General features: G+C 46.5%; 1 protein-coding gene and 1 long non-coding RNA gene across 3 annotated transcripts in view; one reads left to right on the top strand and one right to left on the bottom strand.

The window, feature by feature from the left end:
- The window catches only part of LOC135260106 (endophilin-A1-like), a 32,991-nt gene extending 18,474 nt beyond the window's left edge, over nucleotides 1-14,517 (bottom strand). For both annotated transcript variants that reach the window (XR_010331471.1, XM_064345291.1), the window contains exon 1: nucleotides 14,286-14,517. Coding sequence is in view for 1 of the 2 variants with exons in the window: in XM_064345291.1 (XP_064201361.1) it covers nucleotides 14,286-14,330 (45 nt within the window). In the remaining variant the exon portion in view is untranslated. The remainder of the gene's footprint in view (nucleotides 1-14,285) is intronic.
- The window catches only part of LOC135260109 (uncharacterized), a 65,166-nt gene that overhangs the window by 1,552 nt on the left and 46,264 nt on the right, over nucleotides 1-17,350 (top strand). The gene's annotated exons all lie outside the window — the stretch shown is intronic.

Genomic DNA, 17,350 nt, shown 5'->3' with positions numbered 1-17,350 from the left:
AGAGGCCCCCTTTGCTGTCGGCAGCTGTGAAAGGAAGTCCTTAAGTTCAAACGAACGCTTCTGGTGGTTATCCTCTTAAGTAGGTCCGTGATGTGAACGTTTCATCTTTATTAAACGCTTCACTTCTGACAGCTGTCCCGTTGTGAAGGTGCAGTTTGGAGGAGAAACGCTGTGCGGTGATTCATACCTTGGCGGATTTCGAGGCATGGGGGAATTTACATTTATACCGCGTAACGCAATTACAGGATGATGATGTAGCCCTTTCAGTGCGGACCCGCACGCGCGTCTCGTAATGCGCTTCGGGGGAAAATTCAAGGCTAGTAAGGAGAGTCACTGCCATTATTCCGTTACTAAGCCCTCATAATTAATATCATCATGAACTCCGCATAGCTTCCAGTGGAAGGAAAAATGGCTCAGCAATAAAAATGGAACTGCTTGATATATTTCCTTTTCGTGCCTGTCAGGGCTTCCGCCAGTCATTACTACTACAATTCACGTGCTAGCGCTTGTATGCTTGCCACGTTCCCATCGCCACATACAGTAGTACCTGTACTGCCACGTGGGATTCAGCTGGGTGGAGATGCGTGAACCAATCTTAATTATAATCCCGCTGTGCAATCTCTGGGAGCATCAAACTGTGTGTGCTTGGCATGTATGCGCAATTAAACCAAAATGCGCATTTAAACCATTAACAAAGTGTTTGAATATACTAACAACTGAATACCTTCTTTGGGTTCATTTCTTAAATTGCATGTTGTGGGTGCTGATTTCTTTTAGTTCTTAATCCTTTTCACTTCATGCGTGAAATATTCTCACAAATTACTTTTACTTTATCTGTTCTGTGACTTTGGCAGTGCGGTGGGCATAAGTGTTCTCATAATGTTAATGATGTTCCGCTTCCTACAAACATCTAATATGGATGAGGAACAAGAGCACAGACTGGTTCATGACCAGCTTTCAGGCAAGCTATTTAATGAGACCAGGCCAGGGCTGGCTCTAGGATGTTGGTGGCCCTGAACACGAATGAACCGGAGAAGAGTACGTGAAATGTACATGTGTCCATAGAGACCGCTGTCTCTAACACATCCTGTACAATGTACTCTGAACACGCGGCTCAACCCTTCAAGGTGTATGATCACAAATATGTGATTAGAATGTTCTTAACTGAACATTCTAATGCTGATGTCACAATCACTGGTGGTAACTGAATGCAACGAGTTCTAGAACACTGACTTAGAATTTTGAAAAAAAAAAAAATTACTCTTCAAAGGGTTAAAGTTCCTGCTGTATCAGCACTGGTGTTGTTGCAGGTCCACTGGCCAGAGGGGTAAGACCTATTTTTATATGGTCTATGGGTAAGACAAGCATTTCTTGTGAGTCACCTGACTGGAGGTATTGTGATGTCATAATCGCTGACATTTCCAGTGTTCTCTGCACTGGGTCTTTAAACGGTTGCTTTGCCGCCTTCTCTCCAGCTGAAAAACTAGCTCTGGAGAGGCGGAGAAGGTCAGAGCTATAAAATATTAAAGCCCTAGGTGACGCGACACCTTCTGTCTCTGCTTTACGACTGACTCTTAGACACACTTGCAGTTGACTGTCAATGCCATTATAAACACACTGAGATAGAGACGACCACTGTCCTGAACTTCTTAATTACAGATTAATCAAAACGTATTTACACAGCGTGCGTGCTCGTGCAGAGTTATGTGACAGGCATACTACAGATCCATTCTTCCACATCACTAGCCCACAGTAATCAGATTATAATTGGTGAACACATCATGTAGTGCAATCATTTTTGTGTTGCTGTGTAATGAAATATGACATAATCTGCCTCTGTTGCCTACAGAACATTTATCAGCAGTGTAAGTGGGTGCCTGCATGGTGTTCAGATGAAACGATCCCTGGTGGAATAAGGTGCTTCCTTTTACCTCTGCGACCTGAGGTCATGATCAGGTTTAACAGAATCGCCAACACGGCACTCAGGATGTACGCTGGTCACTGCCTCCTAAAATATATATGAAGCACCTGTGAAAACTCCCTGCTCAGAAATCCCCATACCTGCTTACTGTTCAGAGAAGCTCTCCCTCCTCCTGCTTACTGTTCTTATTGTGTTTTGTGACCCCTCCCTCCCGCGGTTCGTTTTCGGCTGTGTCAGGCTGAGAGGGGGGGGGGGGGCACTGCCAGCATTTCTGTGAGGGGAGGTATGGCAGATGGCGGGTTCTCGAGGGGGTGGGGGGGGAGGACGTGCTGCCATGCCACAGCGTCACGCACAGACAGCTGACTCAGCCTCTCTCTGTCATGCTGAGGCTCGGCACCTGACTCCTGAATCAGTACTTCTCGTTGGATGATGAGGCCGTACTGGGATCAGCCTGGTCTGATAAATGGCATCGCTTCTGTACCCTGCGATAACCTCGCCAATTCCTGTGACTGTATGTTTCTCCGGTGACATTTAAGGGATATGTTTATTTCCTCCGTTCAGCCAAACAAGTGTCAGTGGACGCAAACTCCCCAATATTTCAGAGAGGCTTGTCATGTCGTCTATTTGTTTCTTCACGATACCTGCACACTGGGCGTTGGTTATGCTGTTCTAAATGTACTTAAAACTGGTTATTCATCTCACAGCCATTATAGGTGGACACTGGACTCCAGAATCCTTGTTTCTCTGGGGATCTGTGTGTTTCTCTGGGAATCTGTGTGTTCCTTTGGGAATCTGACTGTTCCTTGGATAGACTGTTCCTTGGAATCTGAGGTCCTTGAATCGTGTTCTTGGAATCGTTGTTCCTCGGAATCTGATGTTCTTTGAATCTGTGTGTTCTTGGAATCTGTGGTTCCTCTGGATCTGAGTGTCCTTGGAATCTGAGTGTCTCTGGGAATGGTGTTCCTTGGAATCGAGGTTCTCTGGGAATCTGAGGTCCTTGGAATCTGATTCTTGGATCTAGTGTCCTCGGGAATCTGAGTGTCCTCTGGGAATCTGTGTCTTGGATCGGTTCTTGAATCTGTTTCCTTTGAATCTGTGTCCTCTGGAATCGTGTTCCTTTGGGATGATGTTCTTGAATCTAGTCTTGGGATCTGTGTGTGCTTGGAACTGTTCCTTGGATTGACGTTCTTGGGATTGTGTTTCCTTTGGGAATCTGTGTGTGTCCTTGGAATCTGTGTGTTCCTGGAATCTGTGGTCTTGGGAATCTGTGTTCGTTTGGGAAACTTGTGTTCCTACGAGAATCTGACTGTTCCTTTGGGATCTGAGTGTTTTCTGGGAATCTGACTGTTCCTTGGGAATCTGTGTGTTCTCTGGAATCTGACTGTTCCTCTGGGAATCTGTGTGTTCCTCTGGGAATCTGTGTGTTCCTTTGGGAATCTGTGTGTTCCTCTGGGAATCTGAGTGGTCCTTTGGAAATCTGTGTTCCTCTGGTAATCTGAGTGTTCCTTTGGGAATCTGTGTGTTCCTTTGGGAATCTGTGTGTTCCTTTGGAACTGGTGTTTCCTCTGGGAATCTGGTTCCTTTGGGAATCTGATGTTCCTTTGGGAATCTGGTGTTCCTCTGGGAATCTGAGTGTTCCTTTGGGAATCTGAGTGTTCCTTGGGAATCTGTGTGTTCCTCTGGGAATCTGTGTGTTCCTCTGGGAGTCTGTGTTCCTCTGGTAATCTGTGTGTTCCTTTGGGAATCTGTGTGTTCCTTTGGGAATCTGTGTGTTCCTTTTGGGAATCTGTGTGTTCCTCTGGGAATCTGAGTTCCTTTGGGAATCTGAGTGTTCCTCTGGGAATCTGAGTGTTCCTCTGGGAATCTGTGTGTTCCTCTGGGAATCTGAGTGTTCCTTTTGGAATCTGACTGTTCCTCTGGGAATCTGTGTGTTCCTCTGGGAATCTGTGTGTTCCTTTGGGAATCTGTGTTCCTCTGGTAATCTGAGTGTTCCTTTGGGAATCTGTGTGTTCCTTTGGGAATCTGTGTGTTCCTTTGGGAATCTGTGTGTTCCTTTGGGAATCTGACTGTTCCTTTGGGAATCTGTGTGTTCCTTTGGGAATCTGTGTGTTCCTTTGGGAATCTGTGTGTTCCTTTGGGAATCTGTGTGTTCCTTTGGGAATCTGTGTTCCTTTTGGGAATCTGTGTGTTCCTCTGGGAATCTGACTGTTCCTTTGGGAATCTGATGTTCCTGGAAGTTTGGGAATCTGTGTTCCTCTGGGAATCTGATGTTCCTTGGAATTGTTTCCTTGGAATCTGTGTGTTCCTTGGGAATCTGGTGTTCCTCTGGGAATCTGGTGTTCCTTTGGGAATCTGTGTGTTCCTTGGGAATCTGTGTCTTGGATTTGCTGTCTGGGAATCTGTGTGTTCCTTTGGGAATCTGTGTTCCTCTGGGAATCTGAGTGCTGTTCCTCTGGGAATCTGAGTGTTCCTTTGGGAATCTGTGTGTTCCTTGGGAATCTGGTGTCTTGGGAATCTGTGTTCCTTTGGGAATCTGAGTGTTCCTTTGGGAATCTGAGTGTTCCTTTGGGAATCTGTGTGTTCCTCTAGGAATCTGAGTGTTCCTTTGGGAATCTGAGTGTTCCTTTGGGAGTCTGACTGTTCCTCTGGGAGTCTGACTGTTCCTCTGGGAGTCTGTGTTCCTTTGGTAATCTGTGTGTTCCTTTGGGAATCTGTGTTCCTTGGAATCGTGTGTTCCTTGGGAATCTGGTTCCTTGGAATCTGTGTTCCTTGGAATCTGTGTGTCCTTGGAATCTGTGTCCTTGGAATCTGTGTGTTCCTTGGGAATCTGGTGTTCCTCTGGAATCTGTGTGTTCCTCTGGGAATCTGAGTGTTCCTTTGGGAATCTGACTGTTCCTCTGGGAATCTGAGTGTTCCTCTGGGAATCTGAGTGTTCCTTTGGGAATCTGAGTGTTCCTTTGGGAATCTGTGTGCTTCCCGGTGCTGTCATTCTTGGGCCTGGCCCATACCTGCACACGGTGTGCAAAGGGTTAATGAGAGACAGCCTCATCCAGAGACAATTCATCTGTGACCTTTATGGGTATTCAGTACTGTGTTCCTTTTTACAAAAAAAATCAATCCTGCTCACTCTGCAAGTGCCATACCTCGAAAATATTTCGGCATCACGGACCTCATTAACGGTGACAGAGTGAATGTGTTTCCAGGTGTGCAGCGGAGCAGGTGTGACCCATCACTGCGAGTGCTCATGTTTTTCATTTCCCAAATTAAACTGTAATGAAATGGCTCCAAAACATTTGCTGGTACAAAGCAATCTGCCCTTTGGAAACTGTGTCAGGCACAACTGTGTGAGATAATGGTACTCTCACTAGAACTGGAGATGATGAAACTTTATATCGATTTTGCTCATCACTCGAAAAGCAAAAGGTGCTACTTCATATGATTAAGTCATGGCTGCTGATGCTGTTCAGAAAGTTAATGCGATGCATTGGAGAGATGAGAAAAACAAGGCGATATCTTTTCTGTGAGATGAGTTAGCTCAGACTTCCCATTCAGGTTCTTGACAGGACTGAAGCCTTCCATAGGACTGAAGCCTGAGTGCTCAATGTCTGAGTCCGTTTCCCACTGTAGTCTGAGCTGTTTACTGGGGAATATGCTTTGTGAACATTCATACTTGTTTAGAATGTGTTGTATATTCAGTTTTCCCTTTCCTGTAGTTTCTTTTCGTTTTAGTTATTCCCTGTGATCAGGGTTCACCCATAAAAGAAATCTATTATCTCAGTGTGACTCTCTGAATAAACCAAGGCTAAATAAATAAAAGAGCACCCCATGAACTAATTAAGGAAATGTTAGTTCGTTTAATTACTCGCATTCCAAAGCACCCAAAACAGATTTCTGTTCTGCAAACAGAATCTGCTTTCAGAGGTGATCAATAATTGAACAAAACCACGGCGACTGTCTCCCTGATGGCGACGGACCGATTTCTTCCTACAGTACATTCGCACCACTGCGCATGCCCTCCGGTTTCCATGCCAACCATGTCCCAACTGCAGGTGACAGGACGGGGCTGATACCCATGCAATAGCGGTATGCCAGTCCTCCTTTTTCCCCCTCCCCCTCTCTATCCATCCATCTCTCTCTCTCTGCTTGTCTGACCCCAGGGGGAACCAGCTTGTGGGAATCAGTGGCTTTCCTTGGAAATGGAACATTCCACCATGAGAGAGAGAGGGAGAGAGAAGAAAAGCGGTGGAGAGAGAGAGAAAGGAGAGAAGGACAGAGGGAGAGGGATGCATTGGCAATATTTACATATGTATTCCCTGCCAATAAAGAACTTGAATTTGAGAGAGAGAGTAAGAAGGAGCGAAGGAGAGGGAGAGAGAAGGAGCACGCATGAATAATTCACAGCATGTCGCTGGGCGTCAGGTTGCTGTCCGCTATGTTTAATAGGATGCAGAGATACCGAACGCCAGCCGTCTCTGGGCACTGAGCCTCGGGTCTGATGACCCAGGTCTTCCTTTCTAATCCGGACCGTCTAAGCTGTCCTTCCTGTCCGTCCAATCTGACGTTCCTCGCGGAGACTGCCAGTCACGCAGCACGGCAGCCCTTGGTGGAGCCGGAATGGAGGCCAGAGTCCTCTCTTGTCCTGATCTCCGTGGCAACGAGGGCTGAATGCCAAACCCACGGTTCATCCCAGAGTGGCCGACAGACGGACAGCGGGTACGGGCAGCGTCTTTAGCCCTGTCTGGCTCACCCTGGTCAGGATGCGAAACCTCGACCCTTTAAAGACGAGGGCGGGCGCTCGCACTCACCGAGCCGCTCGTTCTGAGGGGGGAGATGATTGGAACTCGCGCTGTGGATGTGTGAGATTGAAATGGCACTGCGCGTGGAAGAAAACGTAAATGCTGAATAAAACCGCTTTCTCTCTGCAGTGTGTGACAGCACATTGCAGGGCCGGGCTGGGCTGGGCTGGCTCCCTGTGTTTGAGCTGGGGCAAGGCTGCAGTAAAGCAGCAGGAGCCACCCCTGGCACTGCAGCCCTAAACGGTAACGGATCTCTGTACGGCCTGAGCTCAACCGGCTCTGGGGTAGTCTGGCTGGCAGAAACCTAAGAAGGGCAGGTACTCCACTGGAGGTCACTGTGGGGGAGGGGGGGGTTTGGCCCCCGATTGAGCCCTGATCACTCAGGGGGACCCCCTCTGTGTGCGAGGCGGGGCCCCTCCCTGCCGGGGTTCGGGTGGGGGCAGGGGTCCGTGGCACGCCCCTCTGCAGTGTGCTAGTCTGTACCCCCCGGACTGGAAGGCACCCAAACGTGCAGTGCAGGGGGGGGATGAATAAAATATGAGAGGTGCAGAGGATCCGGGCGTTTGGGTGTGGATGCATTATTCATCCCAGCACCTCCTCCTACCCCATCTACTGCAGAGCTGCTCTGCAGAGCCAGTACAGATCACACTCACATGCATGCACACACACATACACTTACACTAGAACAGATCACACTCACATATACAATCACACATACGCACGCACACACATGCACGCAAATACACACGCATGCACTCACACATACACACACTCACACATACACACGCGCACACATACACACGCGCACGCACACACACATGCACGCAAATACACATGCACACACACACACACATACACGCACGCACAGACACACACACACACACACACACAGACACTTACACACACAGCCCCACTTCACCTTCAGTGATGGAAAATTCCAATTCTGTGGAACCCATAGCTGGTCAGCCGTGCAGTATGAGGAGGCTGCCAGCTCACCAGAGGTGAAAACTAGACTGGTTCTGAGAGCGAAAGTCCTCCCCACTACTTTGTCCCAATCATCTGGATTTGCTAATTGGCACAGTTAATCAAGAGGTAGAACTAAGTGTAATTCGTTGTCTGAGGTAGAAGAAACACATGGCAGGACTTTTACTTTCTGACCCCTGGACTTTCCACCTGTACAGTAAATACATCTGACCCTTAGGGAAAGTCCTGCTTCCTGTGGACGGATGCATTACAGGACTGTGTGGAAAAAGTACTTTCCAAACGTCCACAGTACTGTTCATTTTTGCGCTGTTGGTTTCCTTGTTATCCTCCAAACGCTGCAAGTGTGTGCTAGCAAGACGTTACCCTTAAACTGGAAATACCGCAGAACAAACGGGTGAATCCTGTGGGCGAGGTCGGAACTGAGTCTGATTCTGCGATTCGGGTCACGAGCGGGACCCGTGAGAGGACGGCCAAACGAGCGATGACAACACACCGGCGATGTTAGCAGCGCGCAACCGAAGCGTACGAAACCGCCGCTATCCGCGTGCCTTCTGCGTTCTTTACCCGAGATGACTCTGCCTCACACTGTCCCCACTCGAACCAGTGCCCCCCTGCAGAGATGGCCATTGGCTGCAGGGGTGCATGATGGGAAACTGACCCTGACGTTGCAGGGACAGCTGCGAGGCGCTAAAAATACGAGCAGCGCTGGAAAGACGGTTATTGAATTTTCCGTTTTGCTTTCCCACGGTTCGTGGGCGGGACTCAAACCGAACTCCGCTCTTCCTGATGAGCTAATAACAGAGCGCTCTCCCAGCCCCCTGCCCCCCCCTCACCCCCCCGAGGTTCATAATTACACTGTGGCATTTACCAGGAAGAAACCTCTTTTCTTTTTTTTTGTATTTATTTTTTTTCACCAAACCAGTCCCTGGAGGGAGAAAAGAAAAGATGGGCAGCGCTCTTTAGAATAAGGTTACACTTGTAGGGTGGTTTCTGAAAGGTTTTCGCAATACTGATAAATGCCATCATGGCTGTGGGCTGTTATGATAGGCTGTGACTTGGCCTATTATGTCTCTATTGGCCAATGAACTGAAATCCAGGGGAACCCATCCCACAGTCCAATGTTGGACTGAAAAGTGTAATAGAGCCTATACTATATAATAGTATAAAAAGCAGAGGCATGATAATGTGGTATTGTGTGTGTGTGTGTGTGTGTGTGTGTGACATGCCACAACATTTGTGGAGCAGATAATGGATAAAATCCATTTATGAATTTTATGAAGCGTGGAGCTCCAGCAACTTGGCAGATGTTCAGCCCAGGCTGTGTTCCCCCGGGCACAGCGTTCGCGTCTCCCCAGTCATTTTAAATCCCATAAAAACTGTGTATTTCCCTCATACTGCAGCACTTATGACTCACTCTCCCACCATGCAGCAGGGGACTTGAGTTTGACCTCTGACCTCTGCTGCTGAACACATTGAGCATACTGGCTCCTCAAAGAGCTGCCAGCTGATTGCTTCAGTGCCTGGGGCAGGAATGTAGTCTCAGCTCAATGGGTAGCTCTGCACCAATGGGAACAACTGTCAGAAATTCACCTGCTTTAGCTGAGCAGATAGAGAGAGTCCTGGAGTATTGTAATAATATCTGCAGAAAGATGAATGCGTTTCATTTTGTTTTCCCGCTGACCTCCTATTGAAGCCTCTTTCTCTGCACAGCCTTTTGCGAAAAGCACATCGTGTCCCCTCGCCACACCCCGCAAAAAAAAACCTTTATCCTGCTCTCTGAACAAAGGGAAGTACGACCGGCTTTCCAGAGCCCCAGCTGTCTCGCCGCAGTCCGCCAAGAACTCGGAAAATTGCCGGTAATGAACGGGAATTAAATGGTTCTAGAACGCTGAGAGGTGTAATAACGCCTCGCGGATCCAAGCCCGGCAAACCCCCTCCGCCAAACGCACGCATCGGCCGAGCGGGTAACGGTCGATAAACCCGTAAGGACCGCGGCGCGGCGGACCGAACGCTCAGCTCCTTTCAGACCGCCGTAGATCCGCCAACCAAAACAAAACGCAGCCAGAAGTGGGAAGTCGTGCGTAGTACTGGTTCCTCAAACAGGCTTATGTCTTCCTGGGGGCTGAGATTCTTCCTCTCTTTTTTGAATTATGCAAACCGTTTCGATGCGCAACTTATTAAACCATGTTTGAACAAGATGTAGTGTGCATGTGAACGCGCGGTAGGCACGTTCATAAATTATGCATAGATATAACTTACTAGCCTGTCACAACTTGTGCTGTCATTGTGTATGCAGATGTAGACCTGAACATAGAAATGATATTTGATGGATCTGAATTGTAATGCCAGTAATATTCATTGCACGTCACTGAACATAAAAAACTACAAATAACTAGTCCAATAGCAATTATGCTTTACAAATATGGCTTGTAATACAAGTTATGTTATTGAAGAAAGTCTGTAAAAAGTAAGCCCAGATTTTGTGTGCACATGTTCTAAAAGGCCTAAGTAAGCCAGATCCACGCTGAAATGCGACAGGGTTGCCTGTGGAATTGAGTTAGTGCCCGGGACCATGTTATCTTCACAATTCTGCTCTGCTTGGTCTTCTAAAGTTCAGCTGTCATGGCCCGCTTTGGCTCTCTAAATTTAAGCGTGAATAAATCTGCTGCGCGTTCGAGGGCTGCATCTCCATCTCTGCGCCATGGATCACAGAAATGAGAAGCAGCGTAGCCTAGCTGGGCTAGCGACAGGCGTGACCTGCAGCAGTGCCTTATGGGATATGGTCTGGAGGCGTAGAAATGACACTCCCTCGGGCACTCGATCATCTCTGCGGGTCTTTCTGGAGATGGTTGTGCTCACCAGCGGGATCGTAGCGTCACTGTGCTCCTCTCGCTGTGTCGGGGAACCTGGGGGGCGGATGGACTCTGGGTTTAAACCAGGCCACACCCCCTGGCTGAGGTCAACCCACTTCAACCCGCTTTAGCACGACTCTGCACATTCACGCAGGACAGTGCAATCTAAATCACAACGTGAACTCCCCGTCACGCTGATCGTCTGTGACTAAACGCTCCGTCTCTCTGGCCTGACTGATAAGACACTCCTCCACCTGTCTGTCGCTCACTTCTCTGATGAAGACCATCCCACATCATATGTAACATCCCGATCTTTTCCAGCAACTGAAAATGTGGAGTTTCATTGCAAATGCAGTTTTCCACACTACATGCCAGCCCTCTGAAGTGACGGAGGACGTGGTTGATGCACAGTGTTGACTCAGCCGTTTCATAAATATTTCATCCTCATTTCATCTACAGGCCATTTTTTGCCCCTGTGGACATGTTTGTCTACCCTGAACGACCACAGTGTTAGGACCGTTAGTGATGTCTCAGCAGCGTGGCCTATCAGAGGCAGCGAGCATCGCGGGGCTGGTCTGACCTCAGTGCGACACACACACACACACACAGGGCACACATGCTGTCCGAGGCCTGGTTTTGGGGCCCCCCCACTGGCCTCTGTTGATGGTCAGCGCCAGCAGCTGGAGCCGGCGGCCATGTTGTCCCCTCCCCTCTGAGGCCCGGGGGACTTCCTGCTCATCGGGCTTCAATCCCATCATGCCCGTCAAGTTTTTTAGTACACTAGTGACAATGGTCAGAATCGGTTAAATCAAGCACCGTCTTTCACAGGTGTGATGTGGGGTTGTACTGAATTATTATTGTTGATGATGATGATGATTGTTATTTTGAATGGAAGCGTCTCTCAGTGACGCAGCAAGACTGACTACCTTTCTTGTAAAATTCAACGCAGGCAAAGCCTTCATTGTGAACCAGGCTGAATAATCTACTGAGGCTTTTTAATTTGTGTTCTGTAATTACCAAAGCGCTCATTTGACTCCAGTGCCATAGAGTGTTTGTTTGACACTTGATGTTGTTATTACATCATTTACATAATGAACTTGTTTAGCTGACACCCCTCATCCACAGTAAATTACACCGCAGGCATTTATGCATACTGTAACTATACATTTATACAGCTGGTTATTACTAAACACATGCACACTCATCCCCTCTACAGACAGGGGAAACTGCAGAGAGACTACATCTACTAAACACATGCACACTCATCCCCTCTACAGACAGGGGAAACGAAAGGACCCTACATCTACTAAACACATGCACACTCATCCCCTCTACAGACAGGAGAAACTGCAGAGAAACTACAGCTCATAAACACACCCACACTCATCCCTCTACAGTCTGGAGAAACTGCAGAGAAACTACACCTCACACACACAGCCATCCCCACACATTGAGGCCGTCTGCCCCAGTGACCAGACCAATATTGCGATTCTAATACCCAGGACCTGGTTTCTGTCAACTGAATACATTCAATGGTGCAAACAGCTGCAAAAAGATTCCACAGAAAACAACAATGAATCAGAAGTTAACAAATTGTCACATTATTGTGTATTTTCAGATGAAAAACAGAACATCTTAACTGCAATGAATAAATAAATTAATACATTTATAAATGCACTTAGAAGATATGTCGCTCATGTGTATCCGTGTTCTGAAATAAACCAAAGAGAATTCGTAGTCTTCCATTTCGCAAATCTCCACCATCTGGGCTACAGTGAGCTGCCGATTCTGTAGTACAGACGAGCGGAAGGACAATCAAAGAGCAGCATGTCCCAGTTTCCTGGCGGGAGGCTCAGGAAGTGCGGCCTCTGAGGACAGACGGCCACTGTGCCGCGTGCCGTGCTGTTTGGCGCGGACTGCGATGCCGCGTAAAGCTTTAAACTCTCCGCTCCCTGTCAGCTAGGCAGCGACTGCCAGCAGCCAGCCTCTGTAGATAATCTGGAGATAATCTTTAAGGCAGTACAAACGTGCCACATGGTTGTAATACCACTTAATTGCACCTGCTTGTGGGTGTATGTGTGTGTTTTGGTGAGAGTGTGAATGTGTGTGGAGCATACGTGTTTGTGCGAGTACGTGTGTGGGTGTGCACGTGCATCTCAGTTCTCAGTTTTAACCTCCTTATACGATGTTCTGCTTTATAATCTGAACTTTTTGAAATGTTCATCTGCAGAGCTAGTTCCCCTTTGAGATAACTCGGAGATACGATATGTTCGCGTCTGATAAAATGCATCTACGAACTGAAAATGTTACCATGACACGTTTTTGATCCCATACACATATGGATCTTGTGCTTATTAAATAACCGCATGTTTTTAAATAAAATCCTTATAGGTAGGCCTAAGTATTAGATGCATTTGTTGCCAATTACACTGATTGTATGCATAATAATATTCAGCAGCCCTTTATGTTCAGTGCAGTAGACATCTTATTTATCTCGTAACTGGATAGTTTATTGGTATGGCGCTATCCGTGCTCTCTCGCCCGACCTCTGACGGGATCCTGAATAATGTACCACAGAATGCTACGTCACCGCTCTGTGGCTATTATTGGCGCTACGCCTGTGGTTGATTCATATTGCTATTTTAATCCTACAAACCGTCTCGTTGCTGTAATTTTTTTTTTTTTATTGGTACTGGGTAATATGGGTGTTTGGACTTCCTAACTGGCTTTTTGGGAAATTCTTATATTAATTCCTTTTAATTTTATTATAGACTAGCCACCAGAAGAACAAACACAGCTACCCTTCAAATGATAATAATATTATATCTGAGGCCCTTGTTGTAATGGTATTTAGTGTTAGCGGTGTAGTGTTTGATAATCAATCAATATAAATATATTCCTCTTGTGGCAATTGGGGTTCCAAAGACAAAAGAAAACCCAAATGAGTCAAAATTTGAACGCTGTGAGAATCAAAAAATTGTGATCCTGAAAAGGATTTCAGACCTGCATATTTACAGTTTACAATGCATTCGTGGGGGTGGGGGCAGCATAGTGGGAGGACATCAGTCACGAAGCGATTCGTTAATTGCGAAAAACGTTCTTAACAAAACTTTAATCAACGTGCAGCTCGAAAAATCTGAAGCGACGGCACAAAAGCGGCGATATAGAAACCGCTAGGTTTGGACACTGCACGTGCAAACACCGGACACCTCTCTGCTATTATTATTGCCACGGAATGTCGTCTGAAGGGTAGTCTTAATTTTCCTGTCTGTCCAGTCAACAGAAACAAAAGCGTGACGACATTGTATGAATATGTACACCAAATGCATTTCATACAGCGTTCCACTGAGTAAAATTGTAAAGACGGGCTTCTCACCAAAATACGGTACTGTAAATAGTGTGTCGTGTGGCCTATTTAGTCATTCGGTGGAAACCGTAAATGAAAAATACACAGTCATGTATTGCTAATTGATACACGATTAGTCAGAGATATACCAGGAGGGGGAGGGAGAACATTTGTTTTGAGCTAATCCACATTAACCATTAGGATGCGAAAATGCTGAAATTTCTGAGATGCAAATCCCACGGGAGAAAAAAAATCTGCACAAATTCGTTCATTTAAAATATTTGAACTGGACGTAATTTTGACGATTGCATAAACAGGCGTTTGACGAACACGGGCTACACGGTCTCCGCGGACATGGCAAGAAATAGACAACCGCGCGCTCTTACCTGAGTCGCTTTGTGGAATTGTTTCTTCAGTCCTGCGACAGACATGGTTTCTGATTAACCAGTTTACTTTGGGGAAAAAGCCAGCTACTGTGTGTATTTGTATGCGACCACTACCTATTGTTTTTTTTTTTTTTTTATCGAGAGAGGCTTTCCGACGCTCTCAATTACTTGGAACCACAAGGCTCTGGTTCTGTCTTATGGTATGATCAGGTTATTGAATGTCGTTCTATTGTAATGTCGACACGTCAGTGACGTCGCCCGGCGCCATAACCAGTCCCTTAAAGGAACAGTAGCAATGGCTGACCAGCCTCTCCGGGCTGCCGTCACAAATAACACTACCAGTGAACCACAACGTATTATACATGAATATTACGTATTTAATGTGTGCTGTTCGGTAATATGTAAGTGGTCCACATGGGCACTATAAGAAGCCCGAGGATCAGGCAGTACGCTAATGGCTTCTGTGCGAGCATTTCGTTCTCCTACAAATCTCAATCTGATTCTCCAAGAAGCGCCTGAACAACTTGAACGATGGTCCCTGCTATGATGGCTGTCACTGGTACAAGATTAATGTACACTTATCCGACAAAAAATGAATTTTTTATTGCCCTTTACTAATACTGACATAAAAAGAAACGGACCATAACAACTAGTAGTCCGTCTTCTTCGCAAGGAGCAATGTAACGTGATGAGGACCTACCCATGTCAGCACCACGGACAGCGACCTAAGATATGCGCGAGCTGCTTTCAAAAGCATAGACAAATCCAGCATGTAACGGATATTTAGATACATCGATGGTTGAATACAAATTTTAATTTGCTTCTTTGAAGAAAGTAGAAACTGTCATTGTTATACTGAGAATGTACGGAACGTGCCTTGCTTTGTTCATTGATAGGCAGAAATTTGTTGGGGAACCATGCTACTAAAACACGTTAAGTTTAAAAAAAAAAAAAAAAAAAAAAAAAAAAAGTCTGATTAAATAAATAGATTGATGAATTTAATGGGCCATTGATTTATTGATAGGCTTACACTGGAAAACACGATAGGAAAAGAACCCAATTTCACATACGTAGCTATTTGCTCGTACTATTAGACTACGTCATGATTTATTATAATCTATGAATTTATTATATAACTTTACAGTTCGTTATGCGAGTGCATAATTGGCGAGTGCACCTACATTTCTAATTAATCATGTCAGTCGTGGTATTTTTAACGTGGTGTAAGCCAATTTTATTTTATTTTTTACTATTGGCAGAGGAAGAAAACCATGTATGTGCCACTACTGCCACTGTGCGGCAAAAATACTCCATTACGTGAAAGCATCAAATAAAAATAGGAAAAATGTGTGATGATAAATAAATACAAGTTTGGCCTGCCATCTAGTGGCGAGTATGTGCAAACAGCAGTTTACAATAATTTTATCAATCAACTGGTACATACAATAGTGTTGATGTAAATTTCTTCTCATTATTTTAAGTTGTACGACAATTGTCAAATTGTTGGAAAGTGATTCTATGGTAGTACATTCTCTTTGTCTATAGCAAGTTCATTTGTTTAATTTCGTCTTTATATTGTTAGCTTTCCGTGGTTTCCAGGATCTTGACTCTTACTCATTGGCGGCATCTGGTGGTGGCAGCTTGCCACTAAAACCCGTGGTCAATTCCAGAAAGCAGCACAATGGAAGAAGCCTGATCGGGTGTGTAGTTGAAGCTGCTGCTGCCGCAGAGTGTGCAGACCGGTCGCTCTTCAAGATCGTGCCGCTGTCCAGTTCACCAACGGCAGCTGCATCCAAGTGAACAGGGAGAAGAAATTCACCTAAATCCAATCCAATCAAATCGAATCAAAATTTATTTATATAGCTTGTTTCACAAACAAGCAACTGTATGCCTATGTGAGGATATGAACTGCCTATTTGAAAATTTCAGAAGTGTAAAATGATAAAACGGAAGAAAGATATAATGCATCTTTATTCTGTTTATAGTAAACTTATTCAGAGGAAATTGAAGTTGAGACCTCAACCAATCGACTGTGCAGATGCAGCGTTGTTTCACGCCCAGCAGATGGCCTGTAAGTTTGATTAAGTACCTGCAAGTCCAGGGAAGTACTCTCATTAAGTGACTCCATGGCTTAGTTCTGCGTTTGCCTGTTTAAACTGTGCTGTGCTTTCAGTTAGCGCTGCTCTGAGTCCAGCTGCTGGTGAGGAATGGGGAGACTTTTGTGTGTGTGTGTGTGTATGTGTGAGAGAGAGTGAATGCATGTGTTTGTATCATGAGTGTGTGTGTGTGTGTGTGTGTGTGCCTTGTGTATGAGTGGTAGGGGCAGCCTGTGGCATGTGTGTGTGTGTGTGTTGTGTGTTAGGCAGCTGCCGCTGTTGTTGTGTGTGTGTGTGTGTGTGTTGTGTGAGGCGCCTGGGTGCTGGTGTGGTGGTGTGTGTGTGTGTGTGTGTGTGTGTGGTGTGTGTGTGTGTGTGTGGTGTGTGTGTGTGTGTGTGTGTGTGTGTGTGTGTGTGTGTATGAGTGTGTGTGTGTGTGTGTGTGTGTGTGTGTGTGTGTGTGTGTGTGTGAGGGCAGCCTGGCCGCTGTGCCTGGCGTGCGTTAGCGGCTTGCTCGGCCCCCTCCCCAGACCCCCGTACCCACTCAAACATGCTAATGTACCTGCAGCTGTAATTGGTCCCAGTGATGCGCCGGCCCGACCCGTGTTGGCGGGGCGCTGGCGGTCTGTCCCGGGGTCCGCGCGGCGAGCGGGCGGAGCTCCAGTCTTATGCAAACAAAGCCTCCCTTTGTTGTCGGGGCCTCGCCTCGCGCTGAGAGGGATGAATATTTTACCGCCGTTACCCGAGGTGTGCTGCTCCTCAGGAGGTAATTTGCCCCTCGCCGAACAATAACTTCAGGCCCCGTAATGAGAGCGGGAAGGTATGGCTCCTTAAGCAAGGTTTACACTGCCGCTCCAGCAGCATTAATTATGAATAATTCCAGAAAGCACGAGACAAGTACACCGTCTGCCACACGGGGATTCCGAAATAGTGGGGAGGAAAAAAAACAAACAACAAAAAAAAAAAAAA

The sequence above is a fragment of the Anguilla rostrata genome, chromosome 7, assembly GCF_018555375.3.
Source record: "Anguilla rostrata isolate EN2019 chromosome 7, ASM1855537v3, whole genome shotgun sequence".
NCBI classification, from domain to species: domain Eukaryota; kingdom Metazoa; phylum Chordata; class Actinopteri; order Anguilliformes; family Anguillidae; genus Anguilla; species Anguilla rostrata.
The sequence above is the reverse complement of the archived record's forward strand: the minus strand, read 5'-3'. Positions and strand labels throughout refer to the sequence as shown.